At 44.2% G+C, this 23431-nt stretch overlaps 1 protein-coding gene across 1 annotated transcript in view; it reads right to left on the bottom strand.

Moving 5' to 3' along the window:
* Positions 1 to 23431, bottom strand: part of LOC124785536 (proclotting enzyme-like) — an 82592-nt gene that overhangs the window by 49183 nt on the left and 9978 nt on the right. Inside the window, exons 2-3 of the mRNA XM_047254190.1 lie at positions 16688 to 16743; positions 10737 to 10885 (exon numbers count right to left, since the gene is read on the bottom strand). Of these exons, the coding sequence (XP_047110146.1) occupies positions 10737 to 10885; positions 16688 to 16743 (205 nt within the window). The remainder of the gene's footprint in view (positions 1 to 10736; positions 10886 to 16687; positions 16744 to 23431) is intronic.

The raw sequence follows: 23431 nt of genomic DNA, 5'->3' as shown, positions 1-23431 counted from the left end.
CTGCCTTTAGGCAGAACACTGATGATGATGATGATGATGTAAAGAACTGTAGCGTCCTGAAACTCCTATAAAAATATTTGGAACAAATAACGGAATACCACTGGAGAAATGGAAACTTTCTGACCCCAGATGTGATTCATCCGAATCTGTGGCCGAGGAACTACCTGGAGGAGTGAGGAGGTGGGAGGAGTGGTCGGGAGAAAACGTAGAGAAGTGGAGAAGGAGGGGAGATGGAAGTCACGGCAGACAGAAGCGAGATGGAGCCCAACCAGTAAACCCACCAATGGGCAGGCAGTGGATGGGTGACAGCCCAAAGCCACAAAAAGAATAGAATGGCAGGGGCGAGCAGGGGAAGAGCAGATAGTGATGGCATAGGAAACAAGGATCTGGGACCGCCGAATCGAATGGGGAGGGATCCTATCATCAACCAGAAGACTATCGACAGGGCTAGTGCGAAAGGCACTGTGGCTAAACGGGTACCACAATGCTGAACCAGGTCCAAATGTGCCAGCGTGGATGAGGCATCTGATCCATAAACTTGACAACCATAGTCCAGACAACACAAAACTAATGCCCAGAAAGGTGGAGAAGGGTCAAATGATCTGCATCCCAAGACGTGTGGGCAAGGAAGCAAAGAATATTGAGTTCAAGAAAACAGGCAACCTTCAGATGACTCATATGGGGCAATGAAGAAAGATTGTTGTCAAAAATAAGACCCAAGAATCAGAACTGGGAGACCATAGTGAGACGCTGGCCGTCGAAGTGCAGCTCTGGATCAGGATGGATCGCAGTATGGCGACATAAATGCACCACCATCGACTTAAGGGGAGAGAACTGAAAACCCTGTGAGAGTGTCCACGTGGAAGCACACCAGATGACATCATGGAGCTGTCGCTCCACAGAGGCCACCGAATGGTAGCTAGCTCAAATACAGAAATCATTCACATAAAAAGCAGGGATGACCAACAGTACAGCAGAGGCCACAGGTCCATTAATGACGACGAGGAAAAGAAGGACACTTAATATGGAGCCCTGTAGAACGGCGTTCTCCTCTGCCTGCGGTGCGCTGGGAACAATGTCAACCCAAACAACGACTGGTGGAACAGGATCTGGCGAATAAAACTCGGGAGGAGCACCCAAAGACCATACTCAATGAGTGTAAAGAGGATGTGATGCCGCCAAGCTGACGTAGGCCTTACGAAAATCGAAGAAAACTGCAATAAGATGGCGGCGCTGAGAAAAGGTCTGCCGAAATGCAGTTTCCAGTCAAAGCAGGTAATCGATAGGAGACAGTCCCTCCCGAAAGCCTCACTGATAAGGAAATAAAATATCCTGAGATTCAACGACTTAGTTTAGCCAATGAGCCACCAACTGTCCTAGTGACTTGCAGGGGACATTGGTCAGGCTGATGGACTGGTAACTATCAAGGGACGACAGATCCTTGCCAGGCTTAACGACGGGAACCACAATGCTGTCTCTCCATTGAGAGAGGAGAATGCCTTGGAGCTAAATACAGTTAAACAGCTGGAGGAGATGTTGGCGTTATGGAGGATTAAGGTGTTGAAGTGGTGGTAATGGCCGTGCTCCACCAGCCTCTCAAGTGGGGAACAGCAATTCTCGCAGTTCGGATTATCTTATTGGACAGATCACGGACAATTTCATCACTACAACCTTATTAAGAGGTGGAAACACGACCTGAGACGTATACAGAGACCAATCAGCATGAGGGAAAGCCCAGTGGAGTAATAGAGACACTATGGGAAGCGGTCACTATCACACAGAGTTCATCACGTGGCGACTGGTGTAAGGAAGAAAGAAGGGGAAGGGAAGAGAGCGAAAGATCAGTGGTAGAGAAAGTGCCATACGTGGCACTAAAATGAGTAGGGAAACCATAATTAAGAAGGCACAGGCCATGCTCCACAAGAAATTGGTCAGTGAGGGGCCCTTGACTAGATGAAGACCGCTGTCCTATAAAGGGTGACGGGCAGTAAAATTTCCAAGAGAAGGAAGGGAGAGGGAAGATGCTAAAGGTGTGCAGTTAGGACAGCAGATGTAGGTGACCTTCAGGAGGGAGGTATAGATTGATGACTGTAGCCACAGAGTCCTAGAGTACCCCAGTGGCAACTGCTTCCAATGGGATAGGAAGTGGGATCCATGTACTAACAATATCAACTTGGAAGCCTTCAAAGGGCTGACCCATTTCCGACAGAAAGCATGGAACCCATAAAGTGTTGGTGAGTGAGTATCAGTAAAATGAGATTCCTAGAAAACGACACAAGATGCCAAGTAAAAGACAATTGCAACTTTCGGAAGTGACAGTAGTATCCATTACAGTTCCATTGAATAAGCACAGAATGGGTATCCATATGGGAGATGGATGAGCTGCAGCCAATCACGCTACCGCGTCACTGTCTGTCACCAAGGATGAGATGACACCCATAAATAAGAAGTCAGATTCAGGTTGTGAGGGGGCCACAGAGGGAAGTAGGCTTCTGCAAGATCTGGTACTGAAAGAGAGCTGGCGACATTGGGGCACACAGACTGTGTGTCCTATGGTCGAGTTGTGGTAGCAGGCATGAGAGATGCCAGGTGGAGGAGTCCTGGGAGGGAGCCCCATCACCACTGGGCACCAAAGAAGATTGACACTTTTCGGCTGGGGAAGGGGAGTGTCAACCAGAGGGGAAGGTATGGGAACCAATGGAAATGGGGAGAGGAGAGGCCGACTGGACTGGAGTAAGGAAGAGGAAGGAGGGCGAAAGGACATAACAGAGGCAAAAGTAGAAGTCTTCGACACAAGAAGAAATTGGTTAAATTTCTGATGACCCTCAGTGTAAGGTAAACGACCAAGGGACTTAAACTTTTGTATCTTCTTTTCTTTTTTCTTTCTTAGAAGCCAGGAAGTCTGGTGAGCATGGAGAGTGACAGTCATAACAACACACATGGGTGGATGTCCACATGCACCGCATAGAGAGTCCACCGTACAGTGGGAAGACATAAACCCAAAACGCGAGCGCCGAAAACACCTCATGGGTGGCGGAACATACAGCTTCACATCACATTGATAACACAACTTTGACATTCTCAAGGAGGGTATCTGCCTCAAAAGCCAGAATAAAGGTGCCAGTATCGGTGTGATTGCCCTTATGACCTCTCTGGACACACTGAATAAAATGAACACCCCGTCATTCCAGACTGGCCCGGAGTTCCTCATCAATTTGAAGGATGAGTTCTCTATGAAAAATGACTCTATGAACCACATTCAAAGTCTGGCGAGGAGTAATGGACACTGGGACGTCGCCAAGATGATCACAAGCATGAAGGGCTGCAGATTGGGCCGTAGAAGACGTTTTGATCAACAGGGAACCCAAGACTTCACTTCGCCAAAATTGTCTTCAATATTTTCCACAAAAAGTAACGGCTTTGTGGCGATGAATATGTACCCGTCTTTCCTAGTAGGGACCAGGTAGTGGGGAAAGTGTTCCACCACAAGCCGGCGAGCCTAGCTCTTCTCCCAGGGTATAGCCAGGGAAGAGAAGGCTACAGGGTCATAAAAACAGCATTCAATAATCCGTCACCAACTTAAGAGACAACCGTAGAAGTACAGCCACTTTTCTGGAGCTTGACACGTTTCATACCCAACGCATCTGCCCTGATATCACCCACTCCAATCAGGGGCTCTTCCTAAGGGCACCACCCAGCCACAGCAAGGGCCATCTGGCATGTTGGTCATTGCCGAGAGTTCTGATGATCTAGAATGGCAAGCAACCACTCATAGCACAGCTCAGTTATCAGAAGTGCGATCACTGTGTTGTAGGGGGCTCAGCCAGACGGGTACATAAGAGCCCCACTACACAGATGGCTACAGGAGGAGATGAATCCACTTTGTAAAAACTGAATTATTTAAAGTTCTTAATTTGATGCTAAGGTAATTGAACTACTCGATATTATACTTCAGTAATCGTAGATCATAATCACTCATTTATACGTATGTCCGTCTATTGCTACTTAGTTTAAAAAAAAACTTTGCCCAGCTGTCCTATACATGTTTCCGTGATTTTTACCGTTATCAAAGAGTTTCTCTCTATTCTACTTAACAGCACATTAGATCGTTCATGTTGCTTTTATCTTCTGCAGTACAGCTGGTAATTTAACTCATTTTGTCATTTGATTCTTCGTTGTTGGTGGTAGTGGTTCAGAAAAACAAGGAAGCAAATAGTGAAATTTTCTGCAGAAAATCACCTCAAGATGTAGCTTTCACCCACTACAGACCCTTCCAGCACAAAGGACGTCACTCTCCGATGTCTTAACACATGTACCGTCATCCTGTCCCTTCTCCCTGTCAGTGTTTTCCAAACGTTCCTCACCCGTCTACAGCACCACGTCTTCGGCACTTCGATTATCATCTTTTCTGGTGTTGCCACAGTCCATGTTTCACTTCCATATTATGCTGTCTTGCAGACATATTTCCTCAAAAATTGTTTATATTCACACGACATGTGTATTAGTATGTTCTGCAGAAAATGATTAGCATTTGAATCACGTCAACCCGCGGGTTCAAGATCAACATCGATATCAAGGCGCCTGTGGTCCTCGTTGTCGCTATAAACCGAAAGTAATGGACCAGTGTGACGTGAACAGACGTGCAGGATACCTCGCTCAAAGCATACCGTCAAATCAATGACTTTGAAATGGGGCGCATTATTGGCATGAGAGAATGTGACGCATTCATCTGGGAAACTGCTGCTCGTTTAGGACGAAGTGTTTCGGCAGTGTAACGGGTGAGTACAGAATGGTTCGCGGAAGGCACTAGAACGTGTTGAGATGGGTCAGATCGCACCACCCAGAACACCTACTGAAAAGGTCGACACCTCATCCAAATGGCACTGAAGGACAGGTCTGTGTTCTCCTCGGCTCTGGCGCAAGAGTGAAATGGGTGTAACACACGGTACACTATCATGGGTGACAGTCCGTCGCCATTCATTACAGCGTGGATTTCATGCGTGTCATCCACTTATCTGCCGACCCTTGACGAATGTGCAGAAACATACTAGACGGCAATGGTGTAAGGAAAGACGTCACTGGAGACAGGAATGGCATCAGATAGTGTTTTGGGACAAATACAGGTTCTGTTTGTTTGAAAATGATGGCCGCATTTTGTTTCGCCGCAGACGGGTGGTGGTGGTGGTGGTTAATGTTTGACGTCCCCTCGACAACGAGGTCATTAGAGACGGAGCGCAAGCTCGGGTTAGGGAAGGATTGGGAAGGAAATCGGCCGTGCCCTTTCAAAGGAACCATCTCGGCATTCGCCTGAAACGATTTAGGGAAATCATGGAAAACCTAAATCAGGATGGCCGGAGACGGGATTGAACCGTCGTCCTCCCGAATGCGAGTCCAGTGTGCTAACCACTGCGCCACCTCGCTCGGTACAGACAGGGGGAACGACATTACGGTGACTGTATTCGCATGAGACGTTCAACGCCAACTCAAAGCCTTATGGTGTGAAATGCTATTGGATACAACCATAAATCATAGTTAGTGTATGTCCAGGACACTGTGACCAATGTGACCTATGTGAATGACATCCTGCGACCCTTAGCCATACCCTCTCTGCACAACACTCCAGACGCCTTTTTTGAGCAAGATAATGCACGACCACATACTGCTGCACGAACACGTGCCTTTTTGGTGTCACAGGATGTCAGCCTTTTGCCCTGGCGTACCAGATTTGTCGCCAATAGAAAATGTGTGACTGTGGTGAAACGACGGGTGCAGTGATCTGACCCAATGCCAACCATCGCAGATGAACTTTGGAACCAGGTGAATACAGCATGGATGGCTATATCACAGGACGCCATTCGCGTCTTATACGAGTCGGTGGTGTCATGCGTGGAACAAGTTATCACGGCCCATGGCGGACCCTGGCCCTACTACGCAACAGGACACATGCTGAACTGAGGTGACTGAAATGCTAATTATTTATGCAGAACACACTAAGGTACATGTCCTGAGAATGTGAACGTCCTATCTCCAATCGTTCAAAGTGTTCTGATTTTTTTTTTTCCTGAACATGAGCGTAGTTATTTTGTTTCCAAGGGAGTAGACTACTTCGCGGCCTCCAAATGTGATATGAAGTTTCTCACTAATCTCATTTCTGCCACTCCTAATTACATTCTTCGGTGTATTCTCAGTCCTCATTCTTTACTTTCAGACTGTTCATTCTATTTAGTATCTCCTGTGTCAATCTTCTTTCAATGAGTGTCTTTCACCCTATAATTTACTCCTACTTTTGATTCCATCTTTTAATTCCGTCGTTGCTTCTTCGATATACGTATTCAAGAGTCTGAAAGAATGATTGCAACCTTGTTTAAACCCCTCATAATCCTACCACTTCGTTCCTCGTCTCCCACTCTTATTCTTCCTTCCAGTTTCTTGCACATATTGTGTTTTACTCATCTATCCCTGAAGCTTATTTCTATTTTTCTGAGAATTTGGAACATCTTGCACCATTTTACATTGTTGAACGATTTTTCGACGTGGACAAATGCCATGAACGAGTCTGTGTTTTTCTTAAGTCGTGCTTCGATTATCATCGCAACCTCAGAACATCCTCTCTGGTGCCTTTACCTTTCCGAAAGCCAAACTGATCGTCGTCTAACAGACCCAAAGTTTTCTTTTCTATTCTTCTGTATATTATCCTTGACAGCTACTTGGAATCATTGTGTTCAGCTGATTGTGCGATAGTTCTCGCACTTATCTGTCCTAGCTATCTTCGGGATCGGTGGGGAAGGTATTTTTCCGCATGTTTGGTGTACGTCTGGAGACTCAAATGTTCTACAAATGAACTATATTAGTCATTTGGTAGTTGCTTTCCATAATTATTTTAGAAATTCCGCTGGAATTTTATCTATGCTTTCGGCCTTATTTGATCAAAACACTTCCGAAGCTCAGTTACTCCCTGACTCTAATAGTGGATCTCGCGTCTTCCATACTGACTTCGATTTTCTCTTCTGTCACGTCACCAGATGTTCCTCTCCCTCGCTCCCTCGTAACGGTCTTCAGTGTACTCTTCCCACCTATCCGCTCCCGCCTCGGCGTCCGACAGCAAAATTCCTCGTGCACTTTGTGAACACGTTTGCTTTTAATTTCAATAAGGGATTTTGACTCTTCTGTATGTAAATCGGTGCTTCCGACGACTTTTCTGTTTCTTCACATTTTTCCTGTAACCGTTTAGCCTTAGCTTCCATACGCTTATTATTTATTTCAATTCTAAGTGACTTACATTGCTGTATTCTTCTGTTTCCATGAGCATCTTTGTAGTTCCTATTTTCGTCTATCAATTGAGGTACTTCAAATCCACACCATCATTTCTCAGTACTTCAGTATTCGAATTCTTTCACGTTGATTGTGTAGGGCGAGTCTCTTAAACTTCAGCCTGCTCTTCATCATTACTAAACTGTGGCCTGGATCTACATCTTCTCATGAGTAAGCCTTTCAATCTAGTATCTGATATCAGATATTTGCTTGACCAAGATGTAATCCAATTGGGATCTTCCCTTGTCTTTAGGCATTTTTCAAGTATCACTCCTCCACTTGTGATTTTTGGAGTGTGTATTCGCTATTAACAGCTGAAATTCATTGCAGAACTCAGTTAGTCTTTCTCCTCTCTCAGTCCTGTTGTCAAGCCCATATTTTCCCATAACAACGTATTCGGTTCCTCACCCTTCCACGGCGTTCCAATCCCCCCATAGTTATTAGCTTCCATCTCCCATTACACACTGAACAACCAGTTAAGTGAACTCATATACTCTCTCTATCTCTTCATTTTCTGCTTGTGACGTCGGCGTGTTTAGCTGAATTATTAGTGTTGGCATTGGTTTGCTGTCGACTGTGACGATAATAATTATATCACCAAATTGGTTAAAGTGTCTTGCTCTCTGACCTACCTTCCTATCCATGACGAATCCTACTCTCTTTAAACCATTTGCTGTTGTTGCTGATATTACATTACATTCGTCTGAATACAAATCCTTATCTTCTTTCCATTTGACTTCCGTTTTCAGATATTTATAGCGTCCCTACCACACTCAGACTGCTGACATTCTACGCACAGACTCGTAAAATGTTACCCATTCGTTGGTTATGTGTTGGATATGTGACTTTACCATCTAGTATGAAAGACGGAAGGAGAGGCTAATATGATATGTAAATCGAGGTAGAGTGTATTACTTTGTATTTGGAGGGAGTGGTTAAACTTAGGTGGGAGCGGAGATCCATACAAGGTCAGTATAGACGAGAATGTGATGGATGAGGTTCCTTTAGGCATGTGCGATGATCGTACGACACAGCTAGCATGTTTGTACGAATAGTAGTTTTAGTCTATTGTGGCCTTTTTTGGACGGTTCGAAGGTGATCGTCGATGATGTGCGATGCGGCAGTTGCGTTGCAGTGCAAAGAATAGCTGTCAAGAGACAAGTTTGCTGACCGATACAGCAACAGTGTCACACAGGTGAGCCAAAACGTTATGACCACTGCACATCACGAGACAGAATTCTGCCTGATGACATTCGTACAAGTGACGTGGTAAGGAGATTACAGGGTGGTCGCCCTTAAACTTTCGCTACTTGAGAGGGCTCCCATGAAAAACGAGTGATCGTAGGACAATGAAACCCCGTGGAAACATTTACAAGGCCATGCGGAAGAAAAGAACGACTCAGGTATTGAAAGGAAAACATTTTAATTTCCTCGTCAGAGGGTAACATTTGTCAACTGTGTGCCATGTTTACGTTCCAGGTTACAAACATCGTTCAGTGTCACAAGTATCTACATCCACGACAGCCTGGGAGCATTGACCATGGAATGTTCAGCTGTCGTAACACAGCTCGTGCACGGCTTGCAGACTGCTCATTGCCTGTAGCATTCCGAGTCGTGGCAGCAGTAACTTCTTCAGCAATTTGTGGCGCAGCTGATGTCGGCCTCTTCCAAGAGAAATTCCCAAATCACCAGTTAATTGGAACTTCCCAATTATGATTATGAAGCCCGGTGCAGAAAGACGATCTTTCCGTATTCCTGTAGTGTCGACACTCGCGAAGAGCAACAACACTACTGATTTTGTTTTGATAAAACAAGCTTAGAGTGAAGCCTTGTTCACCTTGTTCAGACCTACGTTGACTGTCTGCAAATGTAATGCACACTGATGCTTGTGATTCAACCCAGCGTCGCTATGCAACCGCCCCTGACGGCAAGTCATGGCACTAACACGACTAACAACCCAAATCGTGCAGTGCACAATCTGAACTTCATCCTTATAAACTTAGGTACCCATATGGTAAATAGTTTTTTGTCTACAGTGGCTCAAATAGCGAGAGTTTAATGATAATCACCCTGAATATAAGTGGAGATACGAAATGCAGATGGGGAGATCCAGTGGCACAAGCGACACTGACAAAGGACAATTTCTTACAGCCCGCCACCTAGGACACTGCATCTCTGAAATGGCAAGCTGATCGGCTGTGAGCGTGCTAAGTCGTGAGCATATACGGGAAACGATTTAATCACGGTAAAACCACGATTAGGTACAAGGCGTTCAAGATCCACACCTCATCTCGAAACATGGAAGTCGGAGTGTTGTCCGCTCTGTAAAGTAGGACAGGCGACCATCTGTGGCATATCTCACGACAGAGTAGAATGCTGGTGCAGGCACAAATATTTCGGAGCACAGGGTTCATCGCAAATTGTTGAGCTTGGCGCTCCGCAGTCAATGACCCTTACATGTTCCCATGTTGGCCTAACGAATTATCAATTGCGGTTGCAGACAGCACGGGATTATCGAAACTGGATCGTGAATCAGTGCAAACGGGTCTTCTAATCTCATATCTCACATTTCTTGTTGCACCAGTTCGACGGTCGTGTGTGGAAGTGCTGTCACCCATGGGAACGGCTGCTCGAAACGTGCACCGCGCCAAGAACGCTGGTCGGTGGGGGCGGCATTATGCTAAGGACATTCACCTGGCCTCACATGGGACACTTGGCAGTAATCGAAAACAATGTGCCTACTTAACGTTACTGCGGATGATCTGCATCTCTTCGTCGGCCGGGGTGGCCGAGCGGTTCTAGGCGCTACAGTCTGGAACCGCGCGACCGCTACGGACGGAGGTTCGAATTCTGCCTGGGGCATGGATGAGTGTGATGTCCGTAGGTTAGTTAGGCTTAAGTAGTTCTAATTTCTAGGGGACTGATGACCTCAGAAGTTAAGTCCCATAGCGCTCAGAGCCATTTGAATCATTTGCATCTCTTCATGCTTGTCTCCCCTGATGGCGACGGCATCTTCCAGCAGGATAACTATCTGCGTCGCAAAGTCTGAATCGTATTGCTGTGGTTTGAGGTGCATGATAGTTAACTACAGTTGACGTCTTCGTCACCGAATTTTTTTGATCTGAAACCGATGGAACGTTTCTGGGACGCAACAGCACGCCACCTCTGGCGCCAACAAACCACCGATCCGTTAAGTACAAGAATTACATGAACTGTTTGCAGACATCTAGTGCCACACACCCTGGTAACCTACCAACGACTTTTCGAATCCGTGGCACGCAGACCTGCTTCCGTTTTGCGTTTTAAAGATTGACCAACGTTCTATTAAGCAGGTAGTCATAATGTCTCGGCTCGCCAGTGTATGCTACGTTTCACTAGGGTGACAGCCCGTGTCACTGGCTGACGAGTAAGCAGTGTGGACTCACGCCCTGTTGATGATGCACATGGAGTCGAGCAGCCTGGTGAAGGTCCTGCGGAAGTCGGACGGCAGGCAGTACTGCAGCGAGCGGCAGTGGCCCTCCTGTCCCGACGCCGTCAGGCAGCGCTGGTACGCCTTGTCCTCTGGCTGCGACACCTGGCGCACACGCGGGACACTAACACCAAGAATGTGCTCTCTCGTCTGAGTCTACAATAAACTAGGCTGCATTTCCCTGCACTTACCTCTTTTCGGACGTGAGTACTAGCTTCGACAGTTTACCATGCAACCATTTGTGTTCATCAACACACAGCAGTGATGCTGTGTACACAGTACGCGTAGCTCTCCTGCTAGCAGGTAATGTTTCCCAACCCCACGATACCAAAGTTTATAAATTATGCGTAGTTCGTATAGCAAGATTAGACTGGTTTTACGAAGTATACTACACTACTGCCCATTAAAATTGCTACACCAAGAAGAAATGCAGATGATAAACGGGTATTCATTGGACAAATATATTATGCTGGAACTGACATGTGATTACATTTTCACGCCATTTGGATGCGCAGATCCTGAGAAATCAGTACCCAGAACAACCACCTCTGGCCGTAATAACAGCCTTGATACGCCTGGGAATTGAGTCAAACAGAGCTTGGATGGCGTGTACAGGTACAGCTCCCCATGCAGATTCAACACAATACCACAGTTCATCAAGAGTAGTGACTGGCGTATTGTGACGAGCCAATTGCTCGGCCACCGTTGACCAGACGTTTTCAATTGGTGAGAGATCTGGAGAATGTGCTGGCCAGGGCAGCAGTCGAACATTTTCTGTATCCAGAAAGGCCCGTACAGGACCTGCAACATGCGGTCGTGCATTATCCTGCTGAAATGTAGGTTTTCGCAGAGATCGAATGAAGGGTAGAGCCATGGGTCGTAACACATCTGAAATGTAACGTCCTCTGTTCAAAGTGCTGTCAATGCGAACAAGAGGTGACCGAGACGTGTAACCAATAGCACCCCATACCATCACGCCCGGTGATACGCAAGTATGGCGATGACGAATACACGATTCTAGTGTGCGTTCACCGCGATGTCGCCAAACACGGATGCGACCATCATGATGCTGTAAACAGAACCTGGATTCATCCGAAAAAATGACGTTTTGCCATTCGTGCACCCAGGTTCATCGTTGAGTACACCATCGCAGGCGCTCCTGTCTGTGATGCAGCGTCGAGGGTAACCGCAGCCATGGTCTCCGAGCTGATGTCCATGCTGCTGCAAACGTTGTCGAACTGTTCGTGCAGATGGTTGTTGTCTTGCAAACGTCCTCATCTGTTGGCTCAGAGATCGAGACGTGGCTGCACGATCCGTTACAGCCATGCGGATAAGATGCCTGTGACCTCGACTGTTAGTGATACGAGGCCGTTGGGATCCAGCACGGTGTTCCGTATTACCCTCCTCAACCCACTGATTCCATATTCTGCTAACAGTCATTGGATCCGACCAATGCGAGCAGCAATGTCGCGATACGATAAACCGCAGTCGCGATAGGCTACAATCCGACCTTCATCAAAGTCGGAAACGTGATGGTACGCATTTCTCCTCCTTACACGAGGCATCACAACAACGTTTCACCAGGCAACGCCGGTTATCTGCTGTTTGTGTATGAGAAATCGGCTGGAAACTTTTCTCATTTCAACACGTTGTAGGTGTCGCCACCGGCGCCAACCTTGTGTGAATGCTCTGAAAAGCTAATCATTTGCATATCACAGCATCTTCTTCCTGTCGGTTAAATTTCGCGTCTGTAGCACGTCATCTTCGTGGTGTAGCAATTTTAATGGCCAATAGTGTACTATATTTCTACACGCTTATAACTGAAAAGTGAATGTAAATTCGGTTGTGATATACAGAATCAAAAATAATCTACCAAATAAGGGAAATCTACCCTCTTCAACTTCGCAGAATGAAGCAGAACTCTAAAATATACATAGAAAACGCTGCACATTGTGCGATACTACCACTCATTAATCTGAACCAATATACACTGCCGAAAAAAATTATTAAACCTGTAAAGACTACATCGATTTTTATCTGATGACGGCATATGTATAATAGATGTTCTGATAATGGTTTCACCATCGTCCGCCAACAGATAGCGCAGTGACATATGTAGCAGATTCTGCATGCAAGCAAGTGATGGCAGTTTGCGCGTACAACGTAGAGCTGGTGAGAGCTGTCTCTTAGAGTGCATTCGTCCGAGACATAGTGACCCCATCCCAGGCTTTATGGTCTGGGGCGCGATAAGCTACAACTCTCGTTCACGTCTGGAGTTTCAGGAGGGGACACTAACCAGCGCTCGGTACGTGCAGAACGTTGATAGGCTCGTTCTTGTGCCATTCTTGCAACAGGAAGGTGATGCGTTGTTCCAGCAGGATAATGCTCGCCCACACGCTGCCCGTGAAACTCAACGTGCTGTGCAAGACGTGTAGCAACTGCCCTGGCTAGCACGATCACCGGACTTCTTCCAGTAATTTTTGGGATTGCAGTCGGATACCATCAACATTCTGCCACGGTATTTCGACCCAGAGATGTCCGGCCATCATCAGGTGAGTAGACGAAGTACTGAAGAGCCTGTGGTGGCCAGTCTTTTTATGGAAGATCTCGAGGAGAAAGCTCTTGAGTCTGCGGCCTTAAAGCCTACGGTTTCCTTGCGTTACGTAGATGATACTTTCGTTGTATGGCCGTATGGCAGACAAGAACTGGAAAAATTCCTTTGTCATTTAAATTCTTTACATGAGAACATCAAGTTTACTATGAACTGAGAAAGATGGGACTTTACCCTTTCTAGACTTGTTAGTAGCCGTAATAATGGTGGATTTGAGGGACATTCGGTGTACAGAAAACACACACAAACAGATCTACATCTTCAGGCGTCAGTTGCTATCACCCTGCACAAACCGCCGCTGTTCTTAGTACTTTAATTCATCGGGCGCTTGTAATATCGAATGCTGATAGCCTTCACGAAGAATTGGTGCGTCTGGGGAAGGTTTTTAAAGAGAATGTTTATACTTCGCTTCAAATACGGAAGGCCATGCACAATTATAATAAAAAGAAGCAGCTCTCTGAGGAGACATGACGACTATAAATCAACTGCGTTCCTTCCATATGTCGGGAACGTGTCTTCTAAAATAGGCAGATTACTTAGGAAGAATAATATTAGTGTCATCTTCCGTCCACCAGCAAAGAGTAGGGCCTTAGTCGGATCCGTTAAAGACGATTTACAATTGAGGAAGGCGGGTGTTTATAAAATTCCCTGTTAGTGTGCTCTGTGTAGAACACAGACGACACACCCGTCTGCGGCAACCTTTATAATCAACAGTGGCAGAACATTGCATTTCCGTGGGACGTTCAGTGGAATACAATAATATCAAAAATTTTAGCACCGATTTCCAGCTTCTGGGACTCTGTAATTAAAGAATCCGTGGAAATACGTCTTACTGACAATTTAATGAATCCTGATAACGGCTTTCAGCTTGATAAAAATTGGAATCCAGTTATTAAAATTATGCACTCGCAATGGAATCGACATGCTCAGTCCATACTCAACGATTAGTCTGTTCTTACTTCACCACTGAGGGCAGCACACTGAACTTGGATGCCTCGCGTATGTCACCTCCTAACGCATGCGCCGTAAACCGCCAGTACGATTCCCATGCGCGGAATTCGCTATAAATACCATGACTGCATCAGGTTTCTTCAGTACTTCGTCTACTCACATGCGGATGGCCGGACGTCTCTGTGCCGAAATATCGTGGCAGAGTGTTGACGGGATCCGGCTGCAAAGGCGAAAATCACTAGAAGAAGAAATACGGCGGGAAAATTTCAGAAGTCATCTCCAAACTTGTCTCCAATTGGGCACATGTGGGATATGATGGGACGAGAAGTGACTCGTACAACTCGTCAAGCAAAACTCTTACAGAAATACGTAAAAAGGTCGGGCAGGGGTGACTTAACGACACCAGGACAGTATTCTCCATCTGTACGATCACTTGCGTGCCAAAGTCAGCCCGTGCACTGCTGCCCGTGGAGACTACACCGCATACTAATTGGGTGTTTCAGCATGGGTCGGTACCTGGTACCTCAGAACCGCTTGCGCTATTTATCTGTAAATGTAATCATTTCGCATACTCGATATGCACTATTACAACAACAAACCCTGAGTGAATTGGAAGCCTGTAAAAGGATGTACTAATTTTTTTCTGGCAGTATATATTACTCTGTAATACAGATACACCCATATCCCGACCGTAGCTGGTTTAAAATAAAATTACATTCGCCAAGAGAAAGACAAAAGAACATGGAGCTCCTCTTTGGTGTCTTTCTCTAAAGGAATACAACAGACATGACTGACCTACAACGCGATATTGGCACGAACGAGCACTTGAAATATACAAGGGATGGACAAAAATATGGAAACGCCAAAGCACAACATATTAACATGCCAAATACGGCATAGGAAATTTGTTTGCATCTAAAATAGTTTCCAGTCGTCTCGGAATGGGTAAATACAGGTGTCGTGTGGTTTTCAAGCGAATATTATTCTTTCTTCCTGCAAAATAGTGACAAGTTCAGGTAAAGATGATGAAGGTGGGCAGCGATAGAGCATTATTCTCTTCAACGTAGACCACAAAGGCTCAGTCATACTGAGATCATATGACTGTGGTGGCCGGGGGCTACGTGACAATTAATCCTCGTCCTCACAAAACCAGTCATGGACGATGTGACCTGCATGAACAGGGACCCTGTCGCCTTGGAACACAGCAGCACTACTGAGAAACAGACATTGTACTTTGGGATGAGCCAGATCAGCCAAAACTGTGACGTAATCCTTGTCAATAATGTGACCTTCAACAGTAATCATGGGGCCCATGGAATACCAGGAATACCACCGAACTCCTACCATGTTTCACTCTTGGGACTAAACTCGTCCAGAGGTTGGCAACAGTGTGAGACAACAAGCATCCGACCAAATGACATTCTTCTGCTGCTCCGTAGTCCAGTTCTATGGCTTCGGTAGCATGTTTTTCTGTTACGGAGATTTGTAGCGTTGGTGACTGGTTTTGAAATTCCAGTTTCTCGTGCAGTTCCCAGCTTATGGCGTCCCTTCGTGTTCATTTGATGCTGACAGGAATCGCGAGTACGTCATTCAGTTCTGCAGTGCCTTTTGACTTTTGCAGCTGTTGTCGTCTTATTTTTCGCCGTAATCCTCTTAAATGCTAGTCTCTTTCGTGTGATGTAGTGGATGATGTTTTTCCTCTTTCCGTGTATGCGGTACAGGTCTTCGATATGAAGATCTGAAACACTTCTGCTGCCTAGCATATGAGTACCAACAATTTGCGTTCGAATGCACTGAGCTCCGACATAATGCCCTCACAACAACCCGGAACGCTGTTCTAACCACGAATGATACTTGCAACGTAGGTCCTGTTCATGGTCTAATACAACAGTGCAATCTACAGGCTTAACTAGTATCTGCATTTATGTTCATGCATGCATTTCTCACTGCTTTTTCGTATTACTGTCCACCCCTGTAAGTTGCCCATTGAAAACGGACTCGACTGGGTGATTTTAACGCAATCTCATGACTACTGTCAACATATTTCAGACAAAACTGATATAAAACCTACATCAATAACTACAACTCAGAAGAAAGGAAAAACAAGTGGGGAACAAAATTATTTATATTTGCCCTGAAGTGTTTGTCACTAGACGCCCTAGCCATTTCTATCATCTGTGTATTTTTAAGCTACCAAAATTGTGCCCATGCCGCCAGAAACTAATATACGGCCTACGTCGTGTGAAAAGCTTACTACAAACTGAAGCTCTTCACAAGCTCAGTAGCTCTTACTAACAGGCGATGATTCTAGAGTAAGTATGTCAATATTTATAGCTGAACCTTACCAGTGTTTTCGTGTCATTCTTCTCTTGTGGAGAAGCTACTGGCACCAGCGCAAATACTGGAACATGAGAAAAGAAAAGGGAAGTTTGGTTTAATAATAATGACCATTACTAACCATTTATGAAATGATACAAAAAGTGACAGATGAATCTTATAAAACATTGTTAAAACTCACAGGGCAACCAAAATAGAGAGAACAAAGTGTTCGAAAACACACTTACCTTGTTAATGCGAAGTGCCCTAAAAAACAGCGCATTCTTTCCGGTAACAATAACTACAACACAATAAAAAGAAAAACCACCAATGCACAAAGTAAAGCTCTCCTTCAATGGCCACTGGCCCACAACTCATACCCTAGCGTAGACCGCGCGATATTATGTAGTATTCCACATACAGACCCCCTTTCGTACAAAATATTAAACCTAGTTTTCTAGAATAACGTTAAAAGCAGTTTTTCTGCTACTAATAAACTTCAGTCAAAAAGCTATCCATGATGCAAATCTTGTCTATGCTCCCCACAGAAAATCTGGAATACACAATATTAAATATAACTAAAAAGTGTTCTACTTTATTCAGACAGGTGTAAACTTTGAGACAAGATAGACAGAACCCAATGACGCTTTACGTCTCGATAAACTAAACAAACATGAATTCGCAACTCATATTGCTGAATAACATCACTCACTCACAAACAGGAATATCTTACACCTAGCAGTTAAGTGAAGCATTAAGATTCCAAGAGATAGATGCCCACACACAAAAAATATTGTCCCTAACCAAGTTATCAATGAGAAGACTGATTTGATAAACATTACTTTCCTAAAAAAAACTACCACAAATTGCTCACATTTCTCAAGCAGTCTGCAGATCGAGTTACAATTCTTAAAAAGTTGTGTAGCGACATCTCCTATATATTTACTAATATTGATAAAAAGTATGTAGAAATTTTAAGGTGGCCGGTGTGGCCGTGCGGTTCTAGGCGCTTCAGTCTGGAACCGCGTGACCGCTACGGTCGCAGGTTCGAATCCTGCCTCGGGCATGGATGTGTCTGATGTCCTTAGATTAGATAGGTTTAAGTAGATCTAAGTTCCAGGGGACTGATGACTACCGATGTTAAGTCCCATAGTGCTCAGAGCCATTTGAACCATTTTTGAAGAAATTTTATTGGCTCCACCATTCCATCAGCTGCAGTCCTGACGAACCATTGTTACTTGACAAAAGAGATTCAATATGAATGGAATCCAGGTAGCACACGAGACTGTGATTTGCATACAGAACGGCGGTGGTGTGATATTTTTTGTATTTACTTATGTATCGGGTTCCGCGGGAAAATGTCAACCAGAACTACGTGCTCAAGGAACATGTCAGTGCATAGTTTACAGAATGCTGATAAGAAAATTTGTTAACCAAGTAAGTGAAGAATCAGAAGACATGAAAAAAATTGAGAGAATATACGAATATGAGTAAATAATAAATATGAATAAATAATAAGTTACAGAGAAAAATTCTCAACTACTGTGAAGCCAACTTGGATATGAATACTTGATTTTTATCGTTCAATTTTTTCAGTTTTTCTGGTAAGTTAGTGAAAATGAAACCTGCTGTATAGTGCACACCTTGCTGTACAATGCTTTTAGGAAGTGTTATCCAACTGTATATCGTTTACCCATCATTTTTTCACTGAATGAATGTTGTAGTTTCTTTTGAATGACATAGTATTGACAACAACCGATTCCACCATGGAATATGCAAGGTGATCCTTATTAGCGTTTAAAAAGCCCCGAAGCGATGTAGATGTTGCTGAGACAAGTAATTTTATACAAGAGACAAAGGGTCGCAAATGCCGGGAAATACCCCAAAAACTGATGAGAAATGTGGAACATGTGGCGTCATCATATGACGTACCTCACCGCGCGTGCAGCGGTTGGGCTTGGGTGTGAAGGGATGATTCAGCGATACAGTACTTGCATTCGAGGAAACGGCGCCAATTTCGAAAACCTTTGTAGATGTTATCTGTTGTAAACGTAGAAGTAACAAAATTGCTATTCTCGCTGTAACCAAATAAAAGTTGTTCTTATTTTGTGTTTCTTTCCTTTTGTCCCTTCTTTTTTTGTTTTTGTTTACAGACTTTATTTAATAAAGAAAACATAGGTCATTTACTGGTGGTAATGATGGAGTTCAGAAGCTTATACCCATGTATTTGTAAATCAACGGTAGGCTTTTGTTTTACTGTACTTCATAATAAGCCAGCGGAGACAGCGAGTTCGGTAAATAATAATCCATACCTCAATGAAAACACGTAATTGCCTAATGCAATGAAAAAATTGCTGACTGCCAGACGCAAGACTCGAACTCTAAGCCCCAGCTAAAGTCGCACATTTAGGTCTGGAGCCACATGGACGTGAATACTTGACTTGGGTTGGGATGATCACGTGCGGCAGACCGATAGACTCAACCGCTGCACGTGCGGCGAGGTACGTCATCTGGTGACTTCAAGTGTTGTTCAACATTTGTCATCTACTTTTCCGGTATTTCCCCAAATTTGCAAAACCATGTGTCTCCATATTAAATTAAGTGTCTCAGCATCATTTACGTCGCTTCGGAGGTTTTTAAAAGTTAACAGGAATCACCCTGTATGTACTAGGATGCTGAGTCAGAATTCCCAGACACTTGAATAATAAACTACATGCAGGTCATTCTGCCGGCCGTTTCTTCGGCTGATAATATTCTTTGGTAGTGCACAGAGCTGCTCCAAAATATCTACATCTGTATGACAACTCTGCAGTCCACACTCAATTACTTGGCACTTTCATATTTCTCGAACAGCAAATGGAAAAAATAACCCAGATCTTTCCACTCAATTTCTTTTATTGCGACGTTTATTCCCACCTATGTAGGTGGGAGTCAACAAAATATTTTCATGATCATGACAAACAAATCCGCCACACTTCTAAATAAATTCTCTGAACGCGAATACTTGGTTTCAGCTGTATTAGGTAGACACTATAGAAGTACTACCTACTGGTGACCTATGAAAATTTGTGCCGGACCGGGACTCGAACCCGTATTTTTCGCTTATCGCCTTAACTATTTTGCTATAGACGATAACATCGTGGGTCTCGATTCCTCATTGTCTCATTATCACTTTTGCGGGAATACAGAGCATAGTTGAGAGAATTTTGTGATGTATGTGCGAGACTATGCTAAAGGGATGTAGACAGTGTGAGACATGGAAGTTTGGATGGGTCCGGGAGGCGTGTAAGGATAGCATAATGATTATGGCGTCCGCTCGCGATGAGCGGGAAATCTATGTTCGCTTTCCCGGTCGGCACAAATTTTCATACGTCAACATTAAGTAGTACATCTATACCTAACACAGCTGAAGCCAAGTTACTCGCATTCAGCAAATTCATTTCGAAGTAATTTCGGACGGCTGTCTATCGTCAACAACGCCTTTTCATCCGGACATGCAAGTAAAATCTGTCAGTTGTAAGATGCTGTTACTGACCAAAGCCTTTACACGACAGTAGTCACGCCCATGCTCAAGCAACTATGTACTACTACTACTACTACTACTACTTCTACTTACTACTACTATTACTGCAGATACTAATACAACAAGTAATAGGCAAATATCTACCGTACGCTGACTTTCATAGATGTTTGCCTACTAGTTGTGTGGTTTAAAAAAATGTTCAAATGTGTGTGAAATCTTATGGGACTTAACTGCTAAGGTCATCAGTCCCTACGCTTACACACTACTTCACCTAAATGGTCCTAAGAACAAACACACACACCCATGCCCGAGGAAGGACTCGAACCTCCGCCGGGACCAGTAGCACAGTCCATAACTGCAGCGCCTTGGACTGCTCGGCTAATCCCGCGCGGCTTGCGTGGTTGTGGACGTGACGTCCAACTTCTGCCAGATTTCAAATACACATCATGATGCAGCTAAGACCCCGAAACCGTGGCAGTGTACAGCGACTTCTGTCGTGGAAGACTTCGGTCAATAAAAGCATTTTCCTACTGTGGCGGATTTGTTTACCATGAACATGTTACTGAACAGTTGTGGATGTCCAACCAAAAAAAATTATGTCATAATTTTTTTTTCGTATTCGTAGGAAAAGAACTGAAATTTCGTGAAAAGATCTCGCCGCAATGAAAAATTCGTTTGTTTTAATGATTGGCAATCTCACTTCCGTATCGTATGCGTGTCACTCTCTCCCTAGTTTCGTGATAAAAATATAATACCGTACAGATAATACAGTAAAAGTAAGCAAAGTAAACTAGTCTTGTATTTCAGTCTGAGGGACAGTGCAGATCATTCTTAACGTGAAGATAGCAGAATTCAGTGCCAGCACGAGATCTTGAACGTGATACTTTACATTTACCGTCAGTCCTGATAATTTATAGTGGTTGACTTCGATGACTGTTAGAACCTTCTTGGGAAAATAAAATTTCACTTTCAAAAGACTTTCCCTTCAGAAACTGTACGAGGTGTGATCGAAAAGTAACGAGAATTTTTTAATTTCGCTGGCTTTATACATTCGATTTTCAATTTTTTTATCTTATTGGTACATGTCTGATGTCTGTCTGCATTTTCAGCTGTTTTTAATATCTAGTTTATCGTCTTAAAGGTTGTAAGTGTTTTTGAGTGCTCGACGAATATTTTACTTTCGAAAAAGATGAATTAAGCAGTTTACATTAATTTTTTTAATGGAATAAAGTGCAGCACCTCATTCGAAATGTTGACAGTGAGTTTTGGCGAATATACTATGAGTAGGACAAGAGTTTACGGTTAGTGTAAACGTTTCAAAGAAGGTCGAGAAGGCATTGAAGACTAAGACCGTCCTACGCCGTTAACACATCAATTACTGACCACAACACCGAAGAAGTAAAGAAAATTGTTCCGTAAAACCGTCAAATCGCCATCAGAGACATTGCTCACGATGTCAACATATCTTTGGCTTATGCCAAGCAATTTTTTTGAATGTTTTGGGCATGATACATGTAGCAGCAAAATTTGTTCCGAAGTTGTTGAATCTGGACCAAAAAAGACGTCCCATAGAAATCACTCAGGAATTGTTGAAAGAAGTCAGCAACGATCCAGAACTTCTAAAGAAGATTATAACAGGTGACTAAACATGGGTATACGGGTATGACGTCGAAACCAAGGCTCAACTGTCCCAATGGAAACTGCGTGAAGGCCAAGACCGAAAAAAATCGACAAGTTCGATCACATGTGAAGGTTGTTCTCACCGTTTGATTCGGTTACAGTGGGATAGTGAATCATGAGTCCCCACCTCATGGCCGTACGGTCAATAAGGAGTACTGCCTGCAGGTTATGCGCTGTTTGCGTGAAGCAATTCGAAGAAACAAAAATGGTTCAAATGGCTCTGAGCACTACGGGACTTAACATCTATGGTCATCAGTCCCCTAGAACTTAGAACTACTTAAACCTAACTAACCTAAGGACATCACACAACACCCAGTCATCACGAGGCAGGAAGAAACCAGTCATGGAAATCGTATCACGATAATACGCCCGCTCACACCAGAATGTTTTTTCGTGATATTTTAGCAAAAAGACAAACCCGTTATATTGGCCCAGCAACCGTATTCGCCAGACATGGCTCCCTGCGATTTCTTTCTATTCCCGAGGCTGAAGAGAACGATGAAAGGACGTCGTTTTGCGACCACTGATGAGATGAAAACGGCATCGTTGAATATTGAAAAAAGCGTTGGCACAAGTGTATTATATGTGAAGTGGATTGCTTTGAAGGGGATAAAGTTAATGACGATGAACAAGAAAGATTCTGTAAGAAAAAAAAAATCCCGTTATTTTTTGATCACGCTTCGTATGTATTGCACGTATTCTTATTGTTTACGGTTCTGGCCTCATTAGCCCATCTACACATCTAAAATATAGTGAGAACGATAGACATCAATCGCGCGTCAGTTGATGCAGGGTGCTGGCTATTACCCTGACCATATTTTAGATGTGTAGATGTTTAATGCGGTCAGAGCCCGCGAACAGACTTCCGGTGTGGGTGCAATCAGCGCGAGGCTCAACACACACGCCTCGCTATCTGGGGACATCCGCGAGCGCCCAGCTGTGGCAGATCCTCGCAGGAAGAGCTGCTGACAAGCGCCGCACTCCTCACTCTGTCTGCCCGCTGACGTGGAGAGGCCACAATACGTATTCCAAGCCTCAGATCCCCTCGAGTGCCATTGTTCTGCACTCGGAGTAAAGAATACAATTCTTTCAGTCCGCTATTTCATTCGCACTGATTTTTATTGTTACTGTCGTTGATAATCTGCAAATGTACGTGATAGATTGGGCAATGGATCTGACAAAAAGGAATTTGGAGAAAATGGCAACGTAGTGAAGCTTCAACTGTTTTGATCAGTTCTGTAGATGGGGAGAATCACCTGCGTTTGACTAAAGTACACGCATGACGAAGTGTAGCTTCAACTACACTTTCACTTATTAGATTAAGACACCTCGTATACAAATTGACTCAAGTAGTAGATCTTTTACCGAACCATTAACCGAGATATTGTATCGGGATTACATTTACATAATAAAATTTCGTTTGCTCTTGTAATCTGTATACCTTTCGCCATATTTTAGAAATGAAGCATTATATTTTAGTTTACACCTACTGGGTGGGCGAGAAGTCCCCGTGCCCCTGTTATTATGGAGATTGGTGATTAAGTTATTCCATACCGATTGTTGGAATTCG

The sequence above is a fragment of the Schistocerca piceifrons genome, chromosome 1, assembly GCF_021461385.2.
Source record: "Schistocerca piceifrons isolate TAMUIC-IGC-003096 chromosome 1, iqSchPice1.1, whole genome shotgun sequence".
NCBI lineage: Eukaryota > Metazoa > Arthropoda > Insecta > Orthoptera > Acrididae > Schistocerca > Schistocerca piceifrons.
This window is presented reverse-complemented; position numbering and strand designations above follow the sequence as displayed.